The sequence below is a fragment of the Echeneis naucrates genome, chromosome 12 (genome assembly GCF_900963305.1).
Source record: "Echeneis naucrates chromosome 12, fEcheNa1.1, whole genome shotgun sequence".
NCBI classification, from domain to species: Eukaryota; Metazoa; Chordata; class Actinopteri; order Carangiformes; family Echeneidae; genus Echeneis; species Echeneis naucrates.
The window spans coordinates 5,133,494-5,160,596 of record NC_042522.1 but is presented as its reverse complement, the minus strand read 5'-3'; the positions used below and the strand labels follow the sequence as shown (position 1 = coordinate 5,160,596).

The window sequence follows — 27,103 nt, the reverse complement described above, 5'->3', positions numbered from 1 at the left end:
TTCATGGCAAGGATTCAGCAAGGTGCTGGAAACCTTCCTTGGGGAACGGCAGGCTTTGCTTACTCAAGAGCATCACTCAGCTCCTGCAGATTTGTCAGCTGGATATTCATGCTGAGAATAATTTGGAAAACCTCTGCCTAAATAAAAGTGTTACTTTGAATGCCTTTGAATTCAAGTACCCCAAAAAATCTCAAGCAGACGCGTGACATGCTGGAAATATGCATCTCACTGAAGGTGGATGGTGGCGATGAGAGAATATTTGTCCACGAAAGGGAATGTAAACAAATTCACCACACCATTAAACCCTGGCCACCTGTCTCATCTGCTGACACCAGTAAGGACAGATCCACACTTTGTCCACATCAACAGTTAGACAAGATACAAACTTATAGTTATAAAAGTTACAAAAGCATGTTTTCTATACAAAATTACAGCAGTGGCCGGATAGTAGGGGATTAAATTTATATACCATTTCCCCATAAATGAGGACTTAGGAATGAGGTTAAGTAGCATATTTTATTTTTTACTGCACATTTGTTGTGTCCAACAATGGTTTAGAGAGGTGAATTGCTATTTTACAGCACACTGTTTTTCTTTTATAACAAACAGTTTGTTGTCTCAGCCACACAGCAGTCTTCGCATCGCTTAAGAACATTAAAACTGACAAATGGAGAGGCAAATACGCAAGTCTATTCATGCTAGAACAAGGGCCCTGCATTCACAGGAAGCACACATTCACAAACACACACGGGAATACTGATTTGTAATCAAGGTGCAGCCCGACTAATCAATAACCATTGAGACCGAGGTCAAGGGCAACACAGAGGGAAGCAATAATAGGAGCATGCGCGCACACACACACACACACACACACACACACACACACCTACCTACCTACCTCTTTTGGGGACACTACAGAGACTTGCATTCATTTCCTGGAGACTAACTTTGGCCACAACCTAACATTAGTACCTTACACTAAGCCTTGCTCCAACCACAGAGTCTTCCCCTTTCTGGAACACAAGTGTAGCCACCATTTGGACATGCTGTCCCATGTTAATGGGTCTTTCACCTAAAATGTGTCCCTGAAGGTAACATATGGATGAAACACATGCCCACAGTAAACTAACAATTCAGCCAATGATGGAAAAAGACAAACCTTTAGATCAAAACCGTGTAGCCAGAGGCAAAATCTCTGAAAGCATGTGCTAGGTAAAACAGTATATACCATGTACCCCAAATATACCACGGTCTGTATTGCTTAGTTACAAAACAGAAAGGTGAAATCCTGCAATCTGATTGGCTGCTAACTGTGATATGAGTGTATACCACTGCGACTATTTTAAAGCCTTGTCACAGCATATCATTCCACAACAATGTATCCATGACAACTACCAACTGTTACAGCAGGTAGCAAAAAGTAGGCATTGTTCTTCCGTGGCGTAATGAGCATTTACCACAGCCTGTTCATCCAATGATTATCCAATTTCACCTGATTGGGACACTAAGCCTTAGAGTACCAATAAGATGAAATTGGATGATGATGATTTCTCTGCAGTTGGGAATCACTAGTTTAACATACTGGAGAGATCGAGATAGCAAATCAGAAAAACAAATGTTATTTGTTTTGTTGTCGATTGCTTACTTTAGAAAAAAAAACAAAAAACAACGCAATTGGTTTCTGTGATCAAATTAAAAGGACCCGAGTTACCCATATTTTCAAAACTTGTTTTCTTGCCATTAGCCCAGCTTTGCATCAGAGTGACAACAGCACCACCTCAGAGGGCAAACTACTTGAGCCAGTTCCTGTTGAATGTGGGCCGACTCTGATTCAGTGCCAGGATCTTCCTGTGCCCAGATCACTGACTTTCTCACTTACAAACGGACACGAGCACTCCTGCAGAGAAACACCTTTTTGGGCACTTCTGACACCGCCCAGAGTTCATGACCACAGGTGGGGGACAGAATGGATATTGACACATAAAACACAGTTTTACCCAACTCATTCAATCTCTTTGTTTAAAACTGAGAGAAGCTGGAACACACCCAACTCCGTTATTTGCCTGTTAATTTCATTAGTTATTGGTGAAGAAGTGAAGGAGGATTTCTTTTTCAAGTAATTTGTTATCTGTGGACAGTCCACTTTCCCTCACAGTGATTGTAGTTAGTCTACTGATAAAGCATTGTTTAGTTTCTGTTAGTTAACAGGTGCCTAAAAAAGTGAGATCACAAAACGGTTTAGTTTTTTTTTCTCAATTTGATGAGCTGTATGTGATGAGTGTGTTGAAATGATGCCTTTATTCTTAGCAGGTAGATATAATGGCCTTGAAAAACACGCACATCCTACACACACAGATGAACATAGTTAATCCTGGCAGTCAGCCCAGATCATCTCCACTCCAAAGGGTTAACCCCTCTTGATTCATTTTCAATCAGGCCCCCAGATTATCTGGCCTAAACCTGCTGGAGTGGACTCAATCTTGGGCCAAAGAGTGAAGTAGAGCAGGGATTTCTCCCAGGAGGAATCAATCACTTTGCCAAGTTCCTCAGAGCTTGCCTTTGACTTGGACTTAAATGTTGGATTCAGTCCCCTCTTCTTGTCCAATCTCATTCTGGTTGTGGCAGTGGGTCAGAAGTACAGGGACTGGAATCATTGACCTGAATGGAGGAACTGTGGTGCCATGGTCAGTGTCTCCGGGTTTGGAGAATATCAGGTGAAGAGTCTGTAAATTCTTCCAAATAGTCAAAACAACAGCCAGTATTATAGGGTCAGCATCTCTCTGCCAAGCTGTATTCATATAATTTCAAAAGCAGTAGCAGAGCCCCATCCAGGTCACCGGGTCTGTGTGTTTGTGTGTGTGCAGATTTGGTTATGTCTGTGATATTTCAGAAGAGCACTGAGAATGACCGACACACTAGAGCAGGTTTAACTGCATGTTGTACGGATTGCTCCACTTATTTTAACATTTCTCTCTATTTGCCTGTGTCCAGATTGCGTTGGGCTTGGTACATCTGTAGCATGATACCACCAAAAGATTGGATTAGGGAGAAATTTTTGTTGCTTTACAAACAAAAACCGTTAAAGGCGAGTAGAGCTGGGTAACAGTAAACTGTACTGGCTTTAAACTTTACTGATCCGAGACCTGCTGATAAAAACTATTCTGATGGTGTGCTGTGCATCAAAAGGAAGCAAGTAGAATCTTTCATAGGAGATTGAATCGTGTTTTTCAGTGCGACAGGCCTACTTCTATATTAAGTTCACTTTTCTCCACAGGAGTGGGGAAGATGTTAGTTATTTGTTTCCTGCTCCATTAAATAGATGCATTATTTATGAAGTCAAATACCCAAAGAGCCTCGTTGAAATGTTCGTGGGATGTTGAGATATGAAAACTGGTGAATGATTTCCCAATTATTTCCCTGTTTATGGAAGAGTGCTCTCCATAACTCCCCACTAACTGAGAAGTTGGAGTAGACAGAATATAACATGTCAGTAATTTATGAAGCCAGTGAAAGTGGCAGATAACACAAGTCATGTTGGTGCTCAAGGATATCATGGCACGGCCTTGATGGTGAGTCATATCAGTATTCAAGTGCTATAAGTAACCATTTAAATGCATGGAGCTTATCCCTCATGAAGATGCTGAAATATACTGTACATCATGAAAACTCAACTTGGTTTCAGTATCTTCTTCTGCTTCATATGCGTCAGTGATAATTACATTTTATGCGACTCTTCCTAAACTTGTCTTGACAAACTCAGCCATGTAGTTCAGTAATTCTTGTTTTCTGGGGAGTAATATTTTTCACTAAATACAATCTGAAGGGCCAAAGTGCGATGTTGGTATACTTATAATGGTGTGTTCCGACTCCTTAATGTAATATTTCTTTATTCCACACTAAGACAGAAAACATCGGCTTACAAGATACTTGCATAGCTTTCCACATCAGGCAATAACATCAGCAGTGTGTGCAAAAAAAAAAAAAAAAATCAATCAATAAAAGGGTATTTTTGTTTGACTAACCTCTACAGAACAATACATAAAAGACAGATCAATACAGTTTGTGGATAAAAAGAGTGCAGCTGCAATGCTCAATTGAAATCTCAACTTCCCTTTGGCTTATGAATCAGTGTGACCTTAATTTCCCTCACGAACTCAAGGCTTGACTTCAGATCTGCACTGACAGATTTGAGATTTGGCTGGTAACAACACTCTAAGCCAGTCTAATATTGACTGTAAGAGGATGTTTTCCACTGAGGTAATTCTTTTTCTTTTCAGTTTTCTAATATTTTGGAAAATTCACTATTTCCTTCCTGGCTAAGATTTGAGATGAGATGAGCAAAAATCTCAGTTGACACCTGAGAAATGTAACACCACAGCCAGTCAAATATCTTAGCTTAAAATAAAACTGGAGACTAAAAACCTCGAAAAACAAAAAACGTCCCAAACTATAGCAAGAATGCTCTAATAATAAGAGGTATGATCTCTCACCTGAGTGTAAAATTTTCCAGCGTAGATGTACTCACTAGGAAGACATAGAAAGTTGCCACATCAGTGGTCTTCAGGGGCTTGGAAGAGGTCTGGATCACCAAAGCACCTCCAAGCCTCAGCCGGAGGAAGGTGGGGTTTCCTGGGGGAGTTCTGAGTAGATTAACACTTCCTATTCGCCGCATTGGTGTCCCTGATCCCCCAGAGTCTCTTCCTCTTCCAACTCCCACACGCTGCAGGCTATCCTGCGGTGTACACTGGCCTGTCTCGTCACTCCGACTCTGGAAATAGACCTCCACAAGGTTCCCCTGAATCCCCTTAATTCCTTCAGTTTTTCCTGTTTCCCTGCTAGAGCTTCCTGATCGGCTGGCCGAGCTAAACCAGACAAGTTCTGGCTTCAAATGTGCCACACAAAAGCCACCTGGAGACACCAGGCACGCCCCACGGACCTCCCTCGTCTCCCAGAAGGCATAGGCCGTCACACAGTGAGCTCCGTCCTTTGTCTTGACTCTGCCGCTTTTCCATCCATGATCTTCTCCAGGCTCCAATCTTTCTTGCCCAATAGCTATGCTGCTTTCTGTGGGCATGTGGAAGAGGATCTTAACCACAGGAGATGAGGAACGAACTTGGCGGACCAAAATGACTGGCAGTATGCTGCGCCCACTGAGGAGCATGTCTGAAGGAATAGGGGCATCTACAGTTAGGGGGCCATATGATGCATTGACAGTTGGCTGGGAGATCTCAGTGCCTGGACCGGTGATGAGAAAAGTTTGAGTCTGGACCTTAATGCTGGAGTTCCCTAATGGCTCTGGACTGTCTGGTTTCAACATCACATGGTTAACACCCAGAACTTGGAGGTTGACAGCAGGATAAACTGGAGATGTTGCAGAGGGCACCCCAAGATCTTCAGCCACCATTTGACTCTCAACCACTGGGGAGAGAGAATTTACAGAGAGAGTTTAGCAAAGTAACTTCTGTGTCACTGCTTCAGCATTTCAGATGTCAAAGCTGGTGATACACATATTTGCCACTTACAAAATCAGGCTATTACAGTAATAGGGAAAATGCAGGCAGGATGAAGGGAGTTGAAAAAGGGATTTCTGCTGAAGAAGTGCAGCTAACGGTGGAGGATGGATGGGTGATTGGTGCGCCAAAAGGGCTGAGGGGGGACATCAAAAAATTATTAAAGGACTGGCCATCTTAAAGAACCAGGGCGATGAGACTCAGAGTAAAGGCAATGACTGGATGCATCAAATATGCTTCCCCCCCCAACAAGTTATCCCTTCATTGAAAAATTGGATAAAGCAAATAAAAACAGGTGTGTTTATGGTGAATGAACACCAGTACTGGGACAAACATGAAAGAGAAGCGTATGACACGAATAGGCTGGGATAGAAAATTGAATGAGCTGGAGGCAGAATTGTCGTGTCTCATAAAGCTGTGGCCTCTGTGCTGGATTTGAAGATTTTGCACATCAGATGTCTGTGAAAAATAACTAATGAAGCAATTGCTGCAGTAACTTTTAGGATGAACATTAAGTGATTTTTTTAATGGCTATATTCTTAGCGAATTTTGGACCCACTGTGCCTTTTGAGCATCTGTAGACTCTGGCTCTTCCTCTCCCTAAAAGGGAAAGAGACCCTTTACATTATCCAAAGCAAAAAAAAAAAAAAAAAACTGTATTTAACTGCCAAAGGCACTCATTGTAGTTAGAGTGACAGAGCAAACGGCCATACCACATATTGCAATTTCAAACTCTAGCCTGTAGCATGTAACCAAATAGCTGCCAAATGTAAGCCCTGCTGATGACACTATAAATAACTAAAAATAATTGTCATAGTAGATAACGTTAGCAATAAAACACAGGTATGTTCTGCCTTGTACATAAAACGCCTAAATTCTACCTGTCCATAAATAAATAAACTGCACATTCCGCTCTCCACATACTACTTCTATGCAATGTAGCAAAAAGAGCAGAAAATGCAGCATCTGATGTTAAAAAGGCTCTTAAAACTTCCAGGACTCTCTATATGACTACTCCCACTTTCACCTGCCAAAGATACTTGTACTTTGCTATCCTCCATGTTGGGCCGCCCTGGAATTAATGTTTGTTATTTGACTTTCTTTTCCCTCACAAAATAACTTATTGAAAGCCAAATGCAGTGAGTAAGTCAGTTATATATCATTCTTTTTCAAACCACATTTCAAGAATACATCTATATGGAAATCAATTCCCTTCCTGAAGGGAAAGGAAAGTCTAGGAAAAAAATACAGACGACAGAGTTAATATCAAAAATGTAGTAAATAGAAAAGCATATAGGAAGCTATCTTACATATTCCAGTGATCACAGTGATCTTGTAAGAAGTTTCACATGAAAGGCCGATATAGCTACTGGCTGTGCTGCGCATATGATTTCTGCCTGATCACAGGTAACATAAAACAAATGGTGATTCAAGTGTGTAACATGACTTTTGTTTTATATTGTCTATTTTGGATTGTTTTTAATTACATTTGGTAGACACAAAGGTTCTAGAGCAAGGATCAAGTAATTAAATTTATATGAGGATTCATATTTGAGATCGATTTGCATTTTAGATTGAAGCCAAAAACAGGAATTAATAGTAAAAAAAAAAATAAATAAATAATAATAATAATAATCAAGGATGTGACTTCAAATGCTGGTAAATTGCATCTAATCTAAAAATGTTGGAGCTGTTTGATGTTTGTGCATTCTAGTTTTCTCTTGATTATTTTATCATCAGTATTCTACTCCAACAAGGATGAGAGAAATATGAGAACACTTGAGGCTTTTATTTAAAAAACAAAAAGGGGAAAAAAAAGAGAGGTTTTTTTTTTTTTGGCTGTTAGAAAGGGCTGTGAACTGGAATAGACCGGCCTGTGCTCTCTCACAGTTAAAATTAAAAAATTAAAATATGCCCTTGTGCAAAATGGCTCTCATCAGATGGCTGTATACTGCAGGTCAAAGCAATTAATGCACTGAAGAGCACATAAAGAGGAAAATAATTTTTTGTGTGGTTCAAAACAAGTCGGCAACTTGTGTGATCGTAAAACAACCATTGAGTTGAGGATGTGAGGATGTGAGGCTAGATAACGCTCTCACATGTTGCTAGTTCAGATTAGACTGTAAGATAAACAGATATTATCCCAAGTTTTCTTAGAATTCTTTGGTTCAGTAATGTCATAAAATCACACTATTTCTGTTTTAATTGCTATCTCAGATCTGAAGGTTAAATTCACCCCAATGCTGCTGTACATCAGTGGTATTTTTTTATTCATTCATCTTCAACCGCTTATCCGTTTCCGGGTCGCAGATCAGTAGTATGTCTTAAAAGTATTTCTTTTCGATTAGATATTAATTTAATGAGCCGTGGGTGGAGTCCCTGAAGTATCTTGACTTATGATATTACAAAAAAAAAAAAAAACATGAACCATCTTAAATATTTTAAATGTTAGTCCAATTTCAGACCAGCTAGCTGACACAACAGGCAGCACATCCGCGACTGGCCAGGGAGATAAGGCTGCCATGCATATTCATGGTTCCCAAGTAGAGGGGATATCAAAGGCTGAACCCTATCACTTAGACACGCATGGAGAACATAGCTGCACAGCTGATAGGCAGGAATACAACGGTCCCAAATACATATAGGGGGAAAATGCACACGCAGATATGAAACCAGGCAATCACCGATAGCAGTATTTCACATGACATCAACATCACAGAGAGACAGACAGCTTCCAGCGCAGGTTATCTTTAAACAACCAGAGAAACGGATGGACGTGGGAGAGGATGCTTTTACTTTTATTTAAACAGAGGCAATGAAATGGACCGAGGCCCCGGGTCTCAAGCAGAAAGCCCTGAAAAATAAGGCGTATAAACCCCACATCACTAAAAAAAAAAAAAAAAAAAAAAAAGCAGTCACCTGAACACATTCTACAATGAAATGGTTTCTTAATCCAAATGTGACCATATTCTGAATGGATTTGGAATTTCCTAATTTACACAGCCATGAAAGTCTTTCAGTGGGCCTACTTACAACTTTGTGCTTCTGGTGCCCTAAAGGAAAACAGGAGCCCACCACCCCATCCTCTGCAGAGCCAGATTTATGTGTTCAAAAAGAGGGGGCACAGAGAAAATCTATAAATGCAGTTTGTGTGCGTTTTTAGATCATCAAAGCTAATAGTCGAGCATGTGTAGTCATTTCATGAACGTTCCCGAAGCCTTTGAGCTACATCCAGTCTAGTCCAATTATCTCTACGCCTGTGAGCTCCAATGCCAAATGAGCTGAACGCAACGATCAAACCTGTGGACGAAAAGGAGCGGAAAACTCGGAAAACTCACAAATCTCACCTTGAACAGCGACGAGCAGAGCCAGCGCGACAGCAGGGAGCCGTGAGCTCAGCGGAGAGTTGGGCTTCATCTCAGGGAAGTTGCCAGGTCCGCACCGAGGGACCCAAGGAAGGGTGACTGTCTGCACTCGGACGGAATTAAAACGCTGGAAATGAATCACTACATTGTCTGATGAGTGATCAAGTCACCTCCTTTTTACTCCCCTCCTCCAGTAGCGGCTCGAAATGTTTGTTTCTTTGCTTGTTTAAATATTGGTTCACATTAAATCTCCTTCTTGTCTCCTTCTCCGCCGGGCTCTCTCGCTCAGGAGAGGGATGTTGTCCTCCGGGGGGGGGGGGGTCGGCTCCAGCTCTCCAGCTGACACGGCAGGACAGCAACAGGCTCGACTGTTCCCATGATGGAAATCGGTAAACATAGGCCGTCTGTCAGATTAACTCGGGCCACGTGGGGTAAATCGCCGGTAGGGGAAGAGCTGTGCGCAAATTAAATGCACATGAGGTCAAGAGGATCACTGGTTCCTCCACGAACCATTTGAATTGCTGGTTTAGGAAATTAAAGATATGATTCTGGGCCAAAGGACGACATGATATGTGCAGAAAAACATCGTGATGGTCATTAGTATTAGACTTGTCTTAAATAAAAAGAAAAAAAAAAATGTTTGTTCCATTGATGAAAACATCATTCATCTTTTCGCTTCAGCTTCAATATATTTCTTACTCTACTATAATCAAGATGTTCTGCGAAGGAGGAGGACTTTGTGTTGGTAGTGTCAGTGCTCAGAAAGTGTTGGAGAGAGATGAAAGTTTTAGGTTTTGCCAGCTGTCAGCTGCATATTCTCAGCACATGGCTTCACATGGGCTGATAACTTGGTGAGCAGGATGGAGCAGATGGATGAAGGCACGATAGCTAAAGCCTCATGGCGTCACAGCACATCATACATTTGGCATGCAGGCTGGACTTCAGTCTTCTGTGACTCCTGCTTGACTACACAAAGTGAGTGTCTCTTGACAATCTTTTCTGCATCCACACAGGATTAACAGATTTGCGGTTAATTAAACTGCAGTTTATCTGTTTGTTTTTGTGTTTTGTTTTTTTTTTTTCCTCCCTTCCTTCCTGCACCACTGCAGGTCACATGCAATTTCTCAACACCTTTTTGCCTTTTTATGCACATCATTTTGTCTGCTTCATCAAAAAGTCACTCACTGTGCTCAGGAACATCAAGCATCAGTGTGAGTTCACACCCAAAAGTGAAATAACATAATGTAGCAGCTGCAAGATGGTTGCTTACAGGCCAAACCAGTCACATCAGGGTGGAGGGTTCATATCGGGGTTATTCTCTATAAGAGCAGCACAGGGGCAGTCAGGTTACACACACAGCAGCGTTTCTCTCTCTCTCCAGTTCAGTAGTTATCGTAGTTTTGCCGGGACTTTGGACTGACGTCACAAATGCATCACATGTGTGTCCCACTAATTAACCCCCCCGTGCTACACAGGTAAGGAGGAACCATCGAAACTAACAAAACTAAATTAACAGTATAAAACAATGTGTAACAATTCTAACCTTACAATAAAGGGCAATTACACTAATAATATGGATACCACAGCAAGTTCATAAAATAAAATAAACAAATACACACAATATGATAAAAAATAACTTGGCTACAATAAGAGGAGAAGTTTTGTGTGTAAGGGCGAACCAGGTGGACGATTCAGTTTAAGCACGATGTCATCCATCCTCAGTGATTCCTGAGACTTCTGACTGAGACATCTAGAGTGCTGACATCAGTTTTACAGTAAAGAACAGCCATAGTGAGTTTAATGAGCTCGGTCATACTTGTCTCCTCTTTTCTGTCCTCGAACACCCCACTAAATACGTGCTACCTGAAACAAATGTGATGGAAAATGCCTGCCACTGTGCCCAGTGCTTCATTGCCTGTTTTATTGCAAGATGACACCAGCAGGGTGACAGCATTATGCTTGCAGACTTCATAGGCAAATAAACATGTTCCTTTGTGACAGCAGAAGCTGATTGAAATAATACATTCCTCGGACAGAGTGTTTGGGGTCTCTAAATGCCAATAAAACATTGAAGAATTAATGTATTGTGTGTTATCTGAAGATATAAACTCCACTTTACTGTACACTCGCTGCATTTTAAAGCCACCAAGGTTTAGATTAAGCAGTTTGTCTGTGTCTTTGGCTGGATGTGATTATTAAGGCTGACAGTGGCAGAAGCCACTGACTGTTGAGTCTGGGAATGCCTCCAGATCTCTGTTGTTGTTCCACAAATGCAACCCGCTGCTGGAGCCATTACAAAATGACAGAGGTGGTCAGATGCACTGTAGGTGACTCCATCACTGGATATAAAGCTGTAGCCAGGGGGCTGAAAAGAGTTTTGGAGGTCATTTGTCGTGGAGCAACCTTGGTTGAAATCAAAATCCCTGTAATTATTTTTCCATTTTCTTTTTAAATAGCAAGCTGTGCCCATTTGAGCTGAAGCAGAGAAATAGTCAAGGAAATTTTCCTTAGTACATAATCAAAAGCAAGGCTCAGTCAAAGAGTCAGGACATGAGTGATAGAAATACCTCAACATTTGGCTGGAGTTCTGTGAAGATTCAGTTCAGACACTCGTAGTCCCACAAGGAGGAATGGGTTTTGTGTAGAGCTGCCGTTAGACTTGCATTGTTGATTTTTTTTGTGTCATTAAAATTTAGGTATCCATTTGTGCCCTCATCAAGATGCAATGCAGTGTGGTGATCTCCTGACTTTTCTTTTTGCTCCATCATCAGGTCAAGATTCACAATTTCTCAAATACGTTATATATGTATGTGATAACTGTACTTTGTGTTGGGAGTTGAACTGCTTATGGTAAGCATTACGTCAGCATGTTAGTGTTAGCACGTGGGCTATTTCGTTTTAGCTGGATTGCAGCTGAACTGAGAAACTCCACTTACAGTGGGTACAGAAAATTTTTCACTCTTAGATTGCAGCCATTTGCTAAAATAATTTAAATCAATGTTTCCTCTAATGTACACACAGCACCCCATTTTGACAGAAACAAAACATTTTCAAAATGAATGAACAAAAGCTGAAATATCACAAGGCCATAACTATTCAGACTCTTTGCTCAGTATTGAGTGGAAGCACCCCTTTGAGCCACCAGTCATGAGTGTTCTTGGGAATGATACAAGTGGATTTGGTGATCCCTGTCATTCCTCCTCGCAGATCCTCTCCAGTTCTGTCAGGCTGGATAGTGAACGTCGGTGGACAGCCATTTTCAGGTCTCTTCAGAGATCCTCAGTTGGGTTTCAGTCAGGGTTCTGGCTAGACCATTCAAGAACAGGCACAGAGTTGTTCCGAAGCCACTCTGTTATTTTAGCTGTGTGTTTCGAGTCATTGTCTTGTTGGAAGGTGAACCCTTGGCCCAGTCTGAGGGCCTGAGCACTCTGGAAAAAGGTTATCATCCAGGATACTTCTGTACTTAGCCCATGATGCTGCCACCACCATGCTTCACTGTTGGGATTGTATTGGGTAGGTGATGAGCAGTGCCTGGTTTTCTCCACACATACCACTTTGAATTAAGGTCAAAAAGTTCAATCTTGGTCTCATCAGACAGAAAATCTTATTTCTTACAGTCTATGAGTCCTTCATGTGTTTTTTGGCGAACTCTAGGTGGGCAGTCAGATGTCTTGCACTGAGGAGAGGCTTCCTTTCTCCCATCTCCCCACTGCATCTGTGGAGCTTAGCCACAGTGATCTTTGGGTTCTTCTTTACGTCTCTCACTAAGACTTTTCCCCCGATTGTTCAGTTTGGCCAGACGATCAGCTCTAGGAAGCGCTCTGGTCGTCCCAAACGTCTTCCATTTCAAGATTATGGAGGCCACTGTGTTCTTAGGGACCTAAAATGCAGCAGAAATTCTTTTGTAATCTTGGCCAGATCTGTGCCTTGACTCAATTCTGTCTCTGATTTCTTTGTGAGATCCTTCAACCTCATGATTCTCATTTTCTCTGAGAGGTGCTGTAAGGTCTTCTATAGACAGGTGTGTGCCTTTGCTAATCAAGTCCAATCAATTTAAACACAGCTCAAGGACAAGCAGAAGAAATGGACAGCACCTGAGTTAAATATACGAGGTCTGAATACTTATGGCCATGTAATATTTTAGTTTTTGTTCTATAAATAATTGCAAAATGTCAACAATTTTGTGTATTTCTGTCAAAATGGGGTGCTGTGCACATTAATGAGGAAAAAAAATCCATTTAAATGATTTTAGCAAATGGCTGCAATGTAACAAAGAGTGAAAAAATTAATGGGGTCTGAATACTTTCTGTACCCACTGCATTTATCTCACTGACCCAACAGTTTTATTAACAGTGAATCCATCTTAAAATACGCCCTTGTACCAAATGGCTAGCATCAGATGGCTATTTACTGCAGGTCAAAGCAATTAATGCACCAAAAAGGACATACATTTTTTATTTTTTAATGTGTTTACTTCTCAAGCCAAGACATTGATAACACGTTTTATGCATCAAATGGAAATGGCTTGTTCTTTAAATGATGCAGCAAACCTGCTTGCCATCCAGGTTTGAAGAAAATTACTTCAAAACAACAAATATGGTAACAAAACAAAAAAAAAAAAAAAAAAAAAAAGAGGAGTAAAAAAAAATGAAACATGGCATGCAGACACAGCTGCAGATGAAGAAGTCAGAGCAGGTTATGTCAAAGATCACCTTTTACCTGGAGGTTGACATGAAGTACCATCACCAGCCAGTGCAGACTGGGGTCATCATGTGATTAGTGGATCTATTGACCTTTACTGACAGTAACCCAGCCCTGCGATGGATACGGGACTGGATGTTCCATCTTAATAATTCCTGAACACCGCTTTTGTCCTCAGTCAGATACACAGTGATAAAATGAACTCTCATTCATAGATCAATCAGGGATTAGGTCAGTTCAGCTCAGTTTCATTCTGCTGTAGCCATATGAGCAGAGTGGATAATAACAACCAAGTGGTTCAAAAACACTCAAAAACAAATAGAGCAATAATTCATGAAACCCTCTGAATGTCAACTCCTTCTCAATCGTCTACTACTCTAATCTCAAGGGAGGGCTGAAGTCCAGTCTTGGCGCAAAAAGATCTCTGTACGCCTATACAATAGCACTTACCACCGCAGCCAGCCAGGCAACCAGTCTTTTCAACACTCATGCTGCCAGAGTTGTGAGGGCCAAGTTGTGGCCCTAGATGTCTCCCACTCCAAGTGGTCTAAGACACAGATGAGGGTGAGGTGAGGACTGTGCCCTGAGCCCTGAGCCTGAGCCGTCAGCCACCATTCTCCAGCCAATGACGAATGATGCTGCTTTTGAGAGTGCGGCTGCCATATTCTTCAAGTTTCCTGAGTAACTAGTTAGGAAATAGATCCTCCCACTGAGAGTCTTCCCCTGCAATCGCCTGCTTGGAAAACACATTGATTTTAGTGCAGATAGATGGAGCCAGGTAAATGTGGATTACAAGTTTATAGTTAAGAATTCCTTTAATCAAAGCTGGAAAACAAAAAAACTTAAACCTACCAAGCACTATCTCAGCTCAACAGGCTGTATTATCACACGTTTTCAAGGATGCCATGTTAAACCAAAGAAATTATTTTTATTTTATGTATGCAAGACCTGACAGCCTGGCAGTGAGATGACAGCTGCCCCTGGGCGTCAGACCCTCAGGTAGCCCAGAGGCTGCAGGGTCACTGTGAGGCAATTAATCTCTGATAATTTTCAATGATTGCAAATTAATTTGGTAAGTGTATATGCAGCACTTAAGCACTTCAGTGAAATCAAGCCCTGAGGCAGTTCCTCCAGTTTTACCGAAACCTCTGGCCCTGTCTTGTGAGTTTATTATTTCAGTTTCATGATGGAAAAAGAACACGTGTCACAGTATGAGAATTCATCAAATTAAACACATGCTTTACATGTTTTGTGTTAAAATCAGTTGAAACGCCTTTAAATAATGTGTGTGGCGTCTGCTGTTACATATTAGATGTTTGATAGACTTACATTTTTGGTAAATAAATTGACTTGGATTCAGCTATATAGCCCCAAAATAACTAACACACCAAATTTGCCCTTAGCCAACAATCAAGCAGTGGTTGGTTGTGCCATCTAGATCGAACCCATGCTTTCTACGTACATTATGGTTGTGAAAACCATTCACGGTCTGTGCAAAGTGGAAGAAGAGGCAGATAGACAGGGGAACATTGGTGAAGTTTTGCTGCAGGACCCTTAGGCTGGTTAACTCAGCCGTGTATAGCTGGAAAGGAATTCGGTTATTATATGCAAAGCACCATAATGCCATGCGCAACCCCTCCTGAACCGCTTTACCACACAGCTGCTCCATAAATTTAGTAGTTTTAAAACTGTTCGAGCTCAGTCACTTCAAAAGAAATCTCCGGCCGCATATCAAAGTCAAATTAAAATATTTTACTCGGGAGATCCCTGCTGTGATTTCGAGGTAGTAGGGTCAAATGGCTGCTGAGTGTTTAATTTGCACTCTGAGGTTTTGTGAAATATTCAGGAAGGCAAGCACAAGATGGATGTCTCTTTATGTCCCCCTCTGGTGGCATTGCAGGTGGAATGAAAGCAAGAGATAGAGAGGTTACAACTGGCGAGAATTTTAAATATCCATTCGCCCTCGGTGTCATAGTGGTTAGCACTGTTGCCCCAGAATAATAAAGTTGTGGGTTGTGGGGCCTTTCTTCACAGAGTTTGCATGTTCTTTGCATGCGTGGGTTTTCTCCGGGTACTCCGGTTTCCTCCCACCGTCCAAAGACATCATGTTTGGGTTAACTGGTGACCCTAAGTTGTCTGGAGGTCTGAGTGTGAGTGTGAGTGGTTGTTGGTCTCTGTGTGCTGGCCCTGCGATGGACTTTGCGACCTGTCCAGGGTGTGCCCCGCTCTCACCCACTGTGAGCTGGGATTGGCTCCCCCATTGGCAACCCCCACGACCTGGAAACGGATAAGCAGTAAAAGATTAATGCATGAATGAATGGCCCTCAGGGACTGGAGAGACTTACAGCTCAATATAGATCTTTCAGACTGCGAGGGAAAAGACGAAGAGAAGGTGAGTGGGTGAGGAGAAAGACAAAAGAAAGGCTGGTGAGATTGGAAGAAGGTGAGGAGAGGAAGGGCAGGGAAGGAAGAGAGTATCAGCCAAATATATTAGAAGCAACAAAACAAAGATTCATTGATTTACAAATTCAATCGCCTCTCGTTCTTACCTCTCTCGAGAGAAAGGGTGTTTCAGCATGAGCATGGAACAACAAACCCCACTGAAGGGCTGCAGCATTTTTGCCCATGCTCTTTAGTCTCTGTGGTGCTTTTCTGCATGAGTCAACATTAAAATTAAGCAAATGGTAAAAACAAATGTGCATATAGAAGAGAGTGTGAAAAAGGCAGCAGAAGGGAGAGGAAGAGGAAACTGAGGGCTTTTCTTCCCGCAAGTTAAGCCTTGTAGTCTTTTTAGCATGGAAATTTCTGCTAACTGTGGCATCAATACATTTTTATGAAATTTACAGGTTTGCCACTGCCTATGTGATTTCCTTCATAATTTAACTGCAATACTCTCAACCACATGCTATCACTGTCACGAACTGAAAAGCACTGCTGCCCTCCAGAGGACTGTGGGGCAACAACAACACACGGGAGATGAGTCAGGCTGGTTTAAACATGTACTAAACATGCAGATGACATGACAAAAGATAACGGAAAATAAAACGTTTTGCTGGTTTCAATTGATGCCAGTAGTTTGAACATTGACTCCATCACCTATAACATGAGTATATGTTTACTGGACTGAGGATATAACATAATAAAAGAACTTAGCCTGCCGGAATAAAATCAATATATGACGGATAAATAATCATGTTGGAGATGCTAGATATAGTAGTTTTTTCTTCCTTTCACTGATTAATGGGCTTTGCTTTGTCAAATGTATAATATTTCACTACAGACTTCTGAAATGGTACGAATAAATGTTTTCTATATGAACAGATACACTATATTGCCAAAAATATTCACTCAAGCATCTCTTGGTACGCCACCATACCATACCATATGGTCTATCGTACTTTAGAGATTTTGGACAATTCCGTGCTCCCAACTTTGTGGGAACAGTTTGGGGATGGCCCCTTCCTGTTCCAACATGACTGTGCGCCAGAGCACAAAGAAAGGTCCATAAAGACATGGATGAGAGAGTTTGGTGTGGATGAACTTGACAGGCCTGCACAGAGTCCTGAAATCAGCCCGATAGAACACCTTTGGGATGAATTAGAGCGGAAACTGAGAGCCAGGCCTTCTTGTCCAACATCAGTGTGTGACCTCACAAATGTGCTTCTGGAAGAATGGTCAAAAATTTCCATAAACACACTCCTAAACCTTGTGGAAAGCCTTCGAGAAAAGTTGAAGGTGTTATAATTGCAAAGAATGGATTAAGAATGGGATGTCACTTAAATTCATTTCCGGCTAAAGGCAGGTGAGCAAGTCCTTTTGGCAATATAGTGTATATGTGAGATCTCACATTCTGAATTTATTGATGCTGCCTTGCTCACTCTAGCTGTCCAAGACCAAATATTTTAGGCTCCATCCTGCCTGAAACGGAAGGATTAGATTCATGACCGTCAGTGACAACCTGCTCCATCTGTTCAACTTCAAATCTCATTTAACAGCAGTTCAGTTTGTCACATGGAAATCATGTCTCTCTAATGCTTTGCTTATTTGTAATCTGTCCCCAGATTGACTGCTAACAGAACCAACAGACACTAATTTGTGTCATTTATTATGTCTTGGACTGTCTTTTATCATCATCTTATTATTGTGGTCTGTTAATGCTTGAGAAGCTACACCAAGAATTTCTTTCAGCCTAATGATCATCCTATGACAGAACAAGCGTCTACGCAACATGTATAGCATCCTATTGAAGAGCAAAGCGTCTATTTTTGCGCTGCACATTCACAGCAAGGTTTTTTTGAGTGAATGCGCCAGAATTACCAGAAGATCAACAGAGAAACAGCTGCAATACATTTGAATGCACCCATTAGGACAGGACTTCTATTGACAGGTCTTCTTCTGATAAGAGTCACTAATAGTTAGTCAGGTCTCCGTGTTCATTTATTAGACATGATGCCTGATGCTCTCCGGATGGCTGTGATTTATTTTGTACAGCCACAAAAATGAGCCATGACAACGTGCTGTCTGATATTGATCTTCAAATACTGTCTGAGGTTCCATAACTGAAATATGTTTGTTACAAAATATCCACATAGAGGTTCAGCTTCCAACATGATTTCAGGTAGCTGCTTCAATAAAACACGATACACTTTTTTTTTCAACTCAATGTAATTTTTGTGACACTGATAATGTGATAAGAGTCAGTCAGACCCATCAGATCAGGATGTGAAGATGTGGTCAGAAATTTTTATTTTCTTCCCTTTGCAACCGCATCAAATAAGCACAAGTGAATTATGTATATGGCCATTATAATTTGATACCGTGTTAATCCATGTGGCTGATACCAGAAGAAAAGTGTCAGTGCTCAGTCACAGCCAGTTACATGAGTTTTTTCTTTTATGTGTCTCATCAGGTTTCATTTTCCCACAGCAATCAAATGAAGTCTAAATGGGAACAACTCCCTTACCTGGCTAATGTATATGACACCCAAATAAATGTGACACAGCTTTTCTAAAAAATATCAAATTTAATTTAGATATAAAAGTTTTGTTTTTTTTTTTCACATGCACACCCACACATAATAACCATAAATACTGTCCAATGATTTCTCTTTTTCTTTTTTCCTCTTTTTTAAACTTTGATTCACAAAGCAAGCACATACGGTGGACTGATACATCTGATTTCAAAGGACACTATGGAGAATGCTTGCAGTCTTTTACAGGGAGTGCACTAAAAAAAAGGCTGTCATAAAATCAAGTAGAAACATTTATAAATTACCTACAAATGGATCAAAGTACAAAAGAGCTACAGTGTTAAGAGACACTACATCCATTCACAAGAGAATCATCTGGTATTGGAACACAATATTATTTCACCTTTGTGAGAAACTATACAGAAACAGCTTTGGAAAAAAAAAAATAATCAGTGTAGACCTACGCATTTCCCAGGGGAACTCTTCCTACATCCCTTTTTGGCAAGCCTTTTTTTGTATTGCATTTTATCAATAATATTAACAAATGATGTCACACAGTCAACTCATATCTGAACCATTCCTCAAGCGCAACTTGATAGGAAGGACAACTGGAGCTTAATGAAATAAAATGGACATTCAAAACTAAAAAGAAAGAATATTAATCATTAAAGCTATCCCGTCTGTTCGACACCACAGCACAGAAGATGTTGGTACAGTATGCAGATGCTTCCTCTCAGTAATGCGACATAATATTTTAAGTAGTACTGTATTCCCATGGTCTTGCATAATTATCATAGCCTGTGTTTTTATAACTAGATAATTACAATATGTGATCAGCAAGATGGGAGAGTCGCAGTGCAGTTTTAAGGGAAATTAAAAAGGTCAAAACCAACAGCAGCTTAAAAAGAATCTGTGAATCTAATTCTGAAATCTGCACTTAAGCTGAGCTGAAAGGCAACAGCAAAGACAACACATTCGACTTTCGTGAAAAGGGAAAGTGAAATGCTAACAGTCAATGGGACTAATCACAGTGCACATTTAAATTTAGATTTCGGTACAAAATTTTAGATTTTTTTTTTTTTTTTGTCATTTTGGGGACTTGAACAATAATGATAAATTGAATGAGAAACTGATTCTCAAGACAGGATGTGCAGAATAGTTTAGTATGATTTCTGCTGATTTAATCACATTTTCTCAAACTATTGTTTACTGGCATTTTGCAAATAGACTTAAGTAAATATGTAAAACATTCAGTGAGTCAACGGATTAAATGGAGGTACAACAGCATTACTAATCAGAGTCTGCATATTTCATAAATTCCTAAATTATCTGAGCTCATCGAAATAAAGTAAATATCTGGTCTATATAAGCTGTGAAACATGTTAACTTTGTATGTTATAGTCCTTATAGTACAAGACATGTAGCGTATGAATCTTAGCAGAGACAAAACATATACTCAAGTTAAATAAGTTTGTATTTCTCTCCAGAGACCTCAGGTACATGCAACAGAGCCAGAGAACAATCCACACCTTGCCATTTGGATTTGTAGTGTCTATGAAGCTTTAGCATTGACCCTCTACAACAACATGAGACAACAAACTAAACAGTGCACAGGCAATGGAGGTAGCAGCACATCACTAGATCACAGGACCAATAAATATATGGCCTCTCCTTCAGTAAATAAAAGAAAGAAATAAAAATAAATGCGAACAAGAAACATGAAAGGTGCAAAACATGAATGCATCACATACTTGCCTTAAACCACACGAACACACACACACACACACACACACATACACACACACACAGGCTCTCAAAACATATCTTTGACCAACCATCAAACAAAACACCCACCTTTGTGCAATAGGCAGACAGAAACAAAATTTAGTCTTGAACTAGGCATTTCATGACAGTTTGACAGTGAGGACGGCAAATATCTCTGCCTAACTTGATTCTCAAAACTAACAAAGCACAAGCGAACTGTCATGAAACAGAACCCTGGTGTGAATCAACCTTGTATTGAAACGAGGACTGCCGCATTCATATTTTTTCTTTTTTTTTAAAGGCCACTGATACAGCTAAGCTCTTCTGCTGTTTGTGACTTCAATGCCCTGTTGCCGATCTGCCATTCTTTTGTTATTCCCGTCATCAAACTCCTCACTGTTGAGTCACAGGAAAAAGTGGAAATGTCTCTTTTCCCCTCTGTATGACTGTATGCTACCACCTCTATGATATTGCACTGAATAAAGCCTTTGTGTTAGCAGCCAGCATTACTTCACAGAATGCCTCAATAACAGTGTAGTCTATTTGAGGAATTTCTTAGAGGAGCATGATGTCTGCTTCCGTATAGTGACATCAATACTCCAAAAAGAGATGTTTTTGTGTGTGTGTTGTTTTTTTGTTTTTTGTTTTTGTTTTTTTGTTTTTTTCATTTTTGTGTTTTTGGCTGAGAAAAGCCTGTTGGAAACTTAAATGTAACCAGATGCTTTATTTTCACAGCTACCCTGCTTGAAATAAATGTAGTTTTTCGAGTGATGATACAGAAAAAAGAAAAATACATGTCATGAAAATACTAGTTTTTTTTGTGTGTGTCTTTTGTTGTTGTTTTATCCTCCCTGGATCTAAAATACATCACAGTAACATATTTTTCTGTCTCCAGGTGGCTTGAGTTTGGCACTGCACTGTACAGAATTTAATTGATTTGTTTCCATCACCAAGCATGAGTAATTATATCACTGGTTATATTCAAATGGGCTTATGCAACCTGGAGAGAGAGAGCTCACATCCTCTCTGTCATGAGTTGTTGAATCAATTGATTGTATGGATGCAATATACAAAGCCTGGCATGTGCACATACTGTACATTTACGGCTTGTTAAAACTGTTTGTGTGGTTTTATTTCACAGGGGAGAGTCTCTTGAGCAGTTTCTTCCCCTTGGAAAGGAGTCCTTTCTTCTTCTTGTTTGCCAGGTCTTGAGGGTCCCGGGGGTCCGGCAGGACATGGGGGCCCCTTGTGGGACTGAGGGGTCTCATGGTGCCTGCCAGGAGGGGGCGAACAATCGGGGATGGGGCTCGGATGGGTGTGGCATCGTTGTCGGCCGTTTCTGTGGTTTCTGTTGTGACCTGAGGAGAGAGGCGATGGGGAGGTGTGGAGGCATGGGGCAGCGAATTACAAACGAACCAAGATTTCTAATACAGCAGAGAGGGTTGTGATTCACAAGGGATTATTCAAGGGCAGCTGGCACCTTTGTAATTGAAACTGAAGTTTTTTGGGGAAGGGGTTTTGCATCATGAGTATTAAGCATTAGGTTAATGCCAGGAAGCAGGTTGTTTTATGCCTTTCTTTTTCACGGACTAGTTAATACATTTTAGGCCTTAATTATGAAACTATGAGGAATAAGGGCCAACATTAACTTGACATTTCTGGAAAACTGTTTTAGTTTTTTGGCATGACATTTTCGTACTAACATTTTTTTCCTGTTCAGTGTAAGTATTAGGCATATTTCTGTGCACCAATGGAAAGTTGACAATATTTCCTGAGTCGTTCAGTGTGGTTTCTGATGTTGGCAGAGACGGTTCTGTCACACAGTTTCACTTTCACAGCCCTCATGAAGCAGATAATTTCAAGCTTCTGAATGTTCACCAAATTTTATAAAATTAATTAAAGTAAGAAATTATTACTTCGGAAGGACAGGACTGAGCAGCCTTGTCAGCAATATCCACTCTAAATGTGCTCAGGTTTTCTGATTTGTAAAAATATATTTCACATGAGAAAGGGCAGAATTTCTCAACCAGTGCAAATTAAAGCATTTTCAAGTCAGTCCATCAACTCCTTTTAAGAATCAATCTTAACAATCTACACAACATATCCCTAAATTACTGATAATAAGATTAAAACATTATTTAAAACCTAATTAACAGTCTCAACATACTGAACTGGCAAAAACTATCAGCTGTCTGCCTGTGTTAGATTAACAGATATACAGACAAGTTTTATCTCTCTCTCTCTCACACACACACACACACACACACACAACATATGTAAAAGAAACACTGAGGAGGAAGCCATTAAATGTTGAGCACGACATTAGTACACCACAGAGCTGGAGAGGGCCACCATCAGTAGGCCACGAGGGAACATACAGTACAATAATATACAGTACAACACCCAGGGATGGAACTGCAGATACCAGGCTTCTCATCTAATGCAGCAGCCCTACACAGTTGTGTGTGTGTAAACTTGTGGTTTAGTAGAGTGTGTGTTGGCATCACACGGTTGTCAAAGATTTCTCATAAATATGATGCCTTTGACTGTCAGAATGGACACAGTGCAAATATGACATGTATATCATAAAAAGCCCATTAAGATGTGTCATATAATTTTATGATTTAATTTTTATAGCTCATCGGGAGACAAAGCATTAGAGAAACCCTTCACAAGTGTGTCCATTATGTTTAAGTGCCCACAAGCTGTCTGCATTAGAGGCCACAAGTTTGGTATCTTAAGTTGACGACTTACTGTACAAGGCAGACAGAGCCATTTATGGTGTGAAATGAACAATCTTCTTCTGTTTGTTTGTTTAGTTTTGCCAAGCAGGTGAGGAAAAACAAAAAAGAAATCAGATGTGGCAGCACTGTCACCGTTGTTAAAACCCACACCACTATGACAACTGAAAACAACAACAACGTGAACACCACCACCAACATACATGAACACAGAGCACACAAAAGAATGTTTTTAATATCCAATTTTCTTCTTTTATTTTTCCATTGTAGCAATACAGTATGGATGTCTCAGTGCTGCGGTTAGTTCTTGTTCTTGAGCTCAGAGCAAACATGGCACTATCCACTGTCAACAGGGCTGAAAAATAGATTTGATGTGTGTGTGCAATATACATAAAGAAACAAAGCCTCTTTAAGGAAATACAGGAGTTGAGCCAAGAAAGTTAATAAAAAATTTATCAAGTTTGAAAAAGGCATGCTTCTCTCTCTCTTTCATCTTTAAAGATTTCTTCTCAAATAATTTCTCTCAGTGTCATTGGGTAGCAATTTTTGTGTTCATAAAGCACTTCTTACTATTATTATTATTATAATAATATTATACACAATAACCACAATTTGATTTTGTGTTTTAGTGCAAAGAAGTACCAATTTATCTTGTGTGAGGAATGAGTTGAGCCTTTTTCAAGTCCTCCTTAACCATTGCCACATGCATAAATCACTCGCAGAGCTCCCACAGTCTATTCTCTCTCTGTCCATGTCAGGCTTTGCTTCTTCCTTTCTCTGAGACTCAGAAAGGTGTTAACACTGGATTTTTGTCCCCTTTTCCAAAAGGTGAAGGGGAGGGAGAAAGGGGAGGGTTGTTGGTTTGTATAGAGTCATCACTGTCACCACATGGACAAACACACACAATGAACAGCACACAGACGGCAAGTGGAGGAAGCAAGAGACGGAAATCAAGAGAGAGGACGGAGGATGGATTAACACAGGGCCTAGCGCTGAGAGCGGCGATGATGATGTACCCGTTTGCCCTCTGAGACACTGGCGGCAGAGTTGGCAGGGGGGCGGTTGGCTGGCTCTTCCTGGGGGTAGTGGGATGGAGTATCAGTCAGATACACCTCCACATCATCAGGCACTTCTTCCAGGAAGTTAGAGGGAACCAGACCACGGTGGCCATTGATCTCACCCTGTGGACAGAAATAACGAGGCCTAAACATGGTTGGTGCATAAATAAGGGTTGAGCATGATGTATTTCACATTGTTTTAAAAAACACACACACTCTGCTATCTAACTTCTGCTGATGTGGTGACTTGAGAAGAGCACTCACATAATAGAAGCCATCTTCATCGATGTCTCCAAACACAGCAATGATGTCACCAGCACAGAAGGTCAACTCAGCCTATCAGGAGACAGAGAAATAGATGCAAATATACAAGAAATAGGACAAAGTAAAGTCTGTTTTATCAAAGTCAAAGTGTTTTGATATCATCCATCTTTCAGACTTTTATCATTGTGAAAATGTTGAGAACAAGTGTGAACTGGGTAGTATTAGTTTGTGTTGTTGTCATTTGATACCTCAACATCAACATTTGGGGAGCTCTCCCGGGGGTCGTAGTCATACAGAGCCACCATCCTCCTTGAGGCCTGGTCTCGACGGAGGCCTCTTCTGTTCTGCTCTGGAATTGGTAAAAGATGCCATTTTAACCGTTTCTCTCGTTCTCATTCAGAATATTTTAATAGTTTCTCTACTCAAGGACTCTGAAACATTTCCATCTTTGGGTTTGCTTGAACCCACGCATCTTTCCTTCCCCATGAATGTGGGCCTGTGTAGTACCTATTCTGTCAACAGGGGTGCTGAGTGGCAGGAAACCCTGTTTGATGAGCTGATCCATTGTCTCCTCATCCTCTGCTCGTATCTCTGACACCATGTTACAGGGAATGAGCCCTGTCCTACCTCGCACTTCCCCTCTGTAGAACCCATCTGGGTCTTTATCACCATACACCTGGTGGCCAGGAGAGACAAAGAGGGACAGTTAGTCTTCGAGCGTTAAAACATACATCATACTTCTATTATACATATAAACTAATCTAAGAGGAGTTTGTGAATCAAACAAGTATCTGGCCATCTTAATTTTAAACTCCCACCCGAATTATCTGCCCCTCTTTAAAGGGCAGCTCCTCGTCTGCTGCATCAGGGTTTGGGGACATGGACAGGGGGTCATAGTCAAAGAGGGCCACAAAGATCCGGAAGGATTCCTCGAGCGCTGACTCATCATAGTAGGTGGGAGAGCGACGATCCCGATCCCTGTACCCATCTTTAAAACATGAAAGACAGACAGACAACAGACCAAAGAAAATGGGACCTGCATCTCTGAACAGGGAGTCTGGATTTGTGTTGTAATGAGTCTGTATTTGTAGCAAGATTTCACAGCTCTGCAACAAAACCTAGAAATCACTTGGTGACAAAAAATTCCTGTACATAAATCAATACTATAATGAGCATGTCCATATGTTTACATAGTGATGTTTTGCCATGTCTCAAAAAAAAAAAAAAACAACTCAAAAGAGATCAATGAGAGGAAAATTTTCATTCTAATAAGACCTATTGATTCGCTCATGCAGTGTTGCAATACAGATTTGATTTTCTTGTCTGGTCATATTTGTGCCTGTCAACATGCAGGAGGAAATCTGTGCCTAGTGAACCATTTCAATCATTTACTGAAGCATGCACTCACTCACCCACCCACCCAACCACACACACACACACACACACACACACACACACACACACACAGATTTTGGGATTTCTATCTATATTAATATTTGACTACATTTACACATATGAGAATATATGATATATGAGAAACAAATGAGGAGCAAGACAAGACAAGGTGCAATGCAATGATTCAGAAACATAACATCAACAACACGCAAGACTTTGACAAGCATGCTACAAAAAGGCAAAACAAAAAAGTGTATCTGAAGCCAACAACTCCATATGTCTATTTTTTATGTCTAATTTAAGAAATTCAAAATTTAAAGCAGACATCTATATTTATGCTTCCAATGATGCTTGTAGCAGCAGACCTAAAGAAGAAATGGCAGAGTTGTTGTGGAAATCTGTCATTTAGTTAAAATTGACATTGTAAAAAGAAGTGCCTGATGATTGAGATATTCAAAACTCAAACAAAAAAAAAAAAAAAAAAAAAAAAAAATATATATATATATATATATATATATATATGTATGTGTGTATGTCTAAAGAACATAAAGCCATGTAGTCATTCTGTAATGTCAATTATTATTTCTTTAAATTTCATGCGCAAATACTCCCATTCTACAGGTAGGGGGTGTAGTTGTACCACAAGGGGGATGGGTTTAGCAGGCATCTGGAGTTCAGTGCAGTGTGTGAGGCATTCTTTTAGCAGTCAATCAATCATTTATCATCTGCAACTGTGGAAACGTTCATCCTGGACACCAGGTATAGCTTGCCAGTGGGTCCACTATTTCAGTGCAGTGCAGTCATGCTGTTCAACTGTAAGCATAATAATAACTTATTATTTAAGAGAGAGAAACAGGCACTTGCAAGTGGCCAGAGCTACAATTTGCTGTTGGCCAGTTGCTGGTGGCATATTTGTTGCCATGCTGTGATGGTAAAAACAGGACTGCAGGCACATACCATGGGGAGACCTGGTGCTGCCCATGTGCCTGCGGGATGACCGCATCCTGTGTCGAGCTACTCTGCCATAGTAAACATCCTCGGTGATGGGGGTGAGGTTTCCCTCACTGTTATTCTCAGAGGTTACCTCTACAGGAAACACCAATTAGAGGGTGACGGGGTTACAAAACAAAAGCACAACCTACCCCCTGCAAAACGTTTAACTCAAGATTTGTTGCGCCACCTAAAACTTACAAGGTCATTAGAAATGCACACAGGAAAGCAGCTATGAAAAACGACTAAGTCAGTGCTCGAGCAGATTAATGCATCACTTTGGACAGCATTATTAGAACATAGCCAGCTTGTAGCAACATAACATTCTATGCAAGATCCAATGTTC

General features: G+C 40.7%; 2 protein-coding genes across 2 annotated transcripts in view; both read right to left on the bottom strand.

Moving 5' to 3' along the window:
- The window catches only part of LOC115052338 (transmembrane protein 132E-like), a 29,345-nt gene extending 20,418 nt beyond the window's left edge, over window positions 1–8,927 (bottom strand). The window contains exons 1-2 of the mRNA XM_029516406.1: window positions 8,858–8,927; window positions 4,491–5,418 (exon numbers count right to left, since the gene is read on the bottom strand). Of these exons, the coding sequence (XP_029372266.1) occupies window positions 4,491–5,418; window positions 8,858–8,927 (998 nt within the window). The remainder of the gene's footprint in view (window positions 1–4,490; window positions 5,419–8,857) is intronic.
- Window positions 8,928–19,598: 10,671 nt separating this feature from the next.
- The window catches only part of rimbp2a (RIMS binding protein 2a), a 37,279-nt gene continuing 29,774 nt past the window's right edge, over window positions 19,599–27,103 (bottom strand). Inside the window, exons 17-22 of the mRNA XM_029515605.1 lie at window positions 25,191–25,360; window positions 24,880–25,048; window positions 24,621–24,721; window positions 24,373–24,444; window positions 24,067–24,231; window positions 19,599–21,667 (exon numbers count right to left, since the gene is read on the bottom strand). Of these exons, the coding sequence (XP_029371465.1) occupies window positions 21,440–21,667; window positions 24,067–24,231; window positions 24,373–24,444; window positions 24,621–24,721; window positions 24,880–25,048; window positions 25,191–25,360 (905 nt within the window). The 3' untranslated portion in view covers window positions 19,599–21,439. The remainder of the gene's footprint in view (window positions 21,668–24,066; window positions 24,232–24,372; window positions 24,445–24,620; window positions 24,722–24,879; window positions 25,049–25,190; window positions 25,361–27,103) is intronic.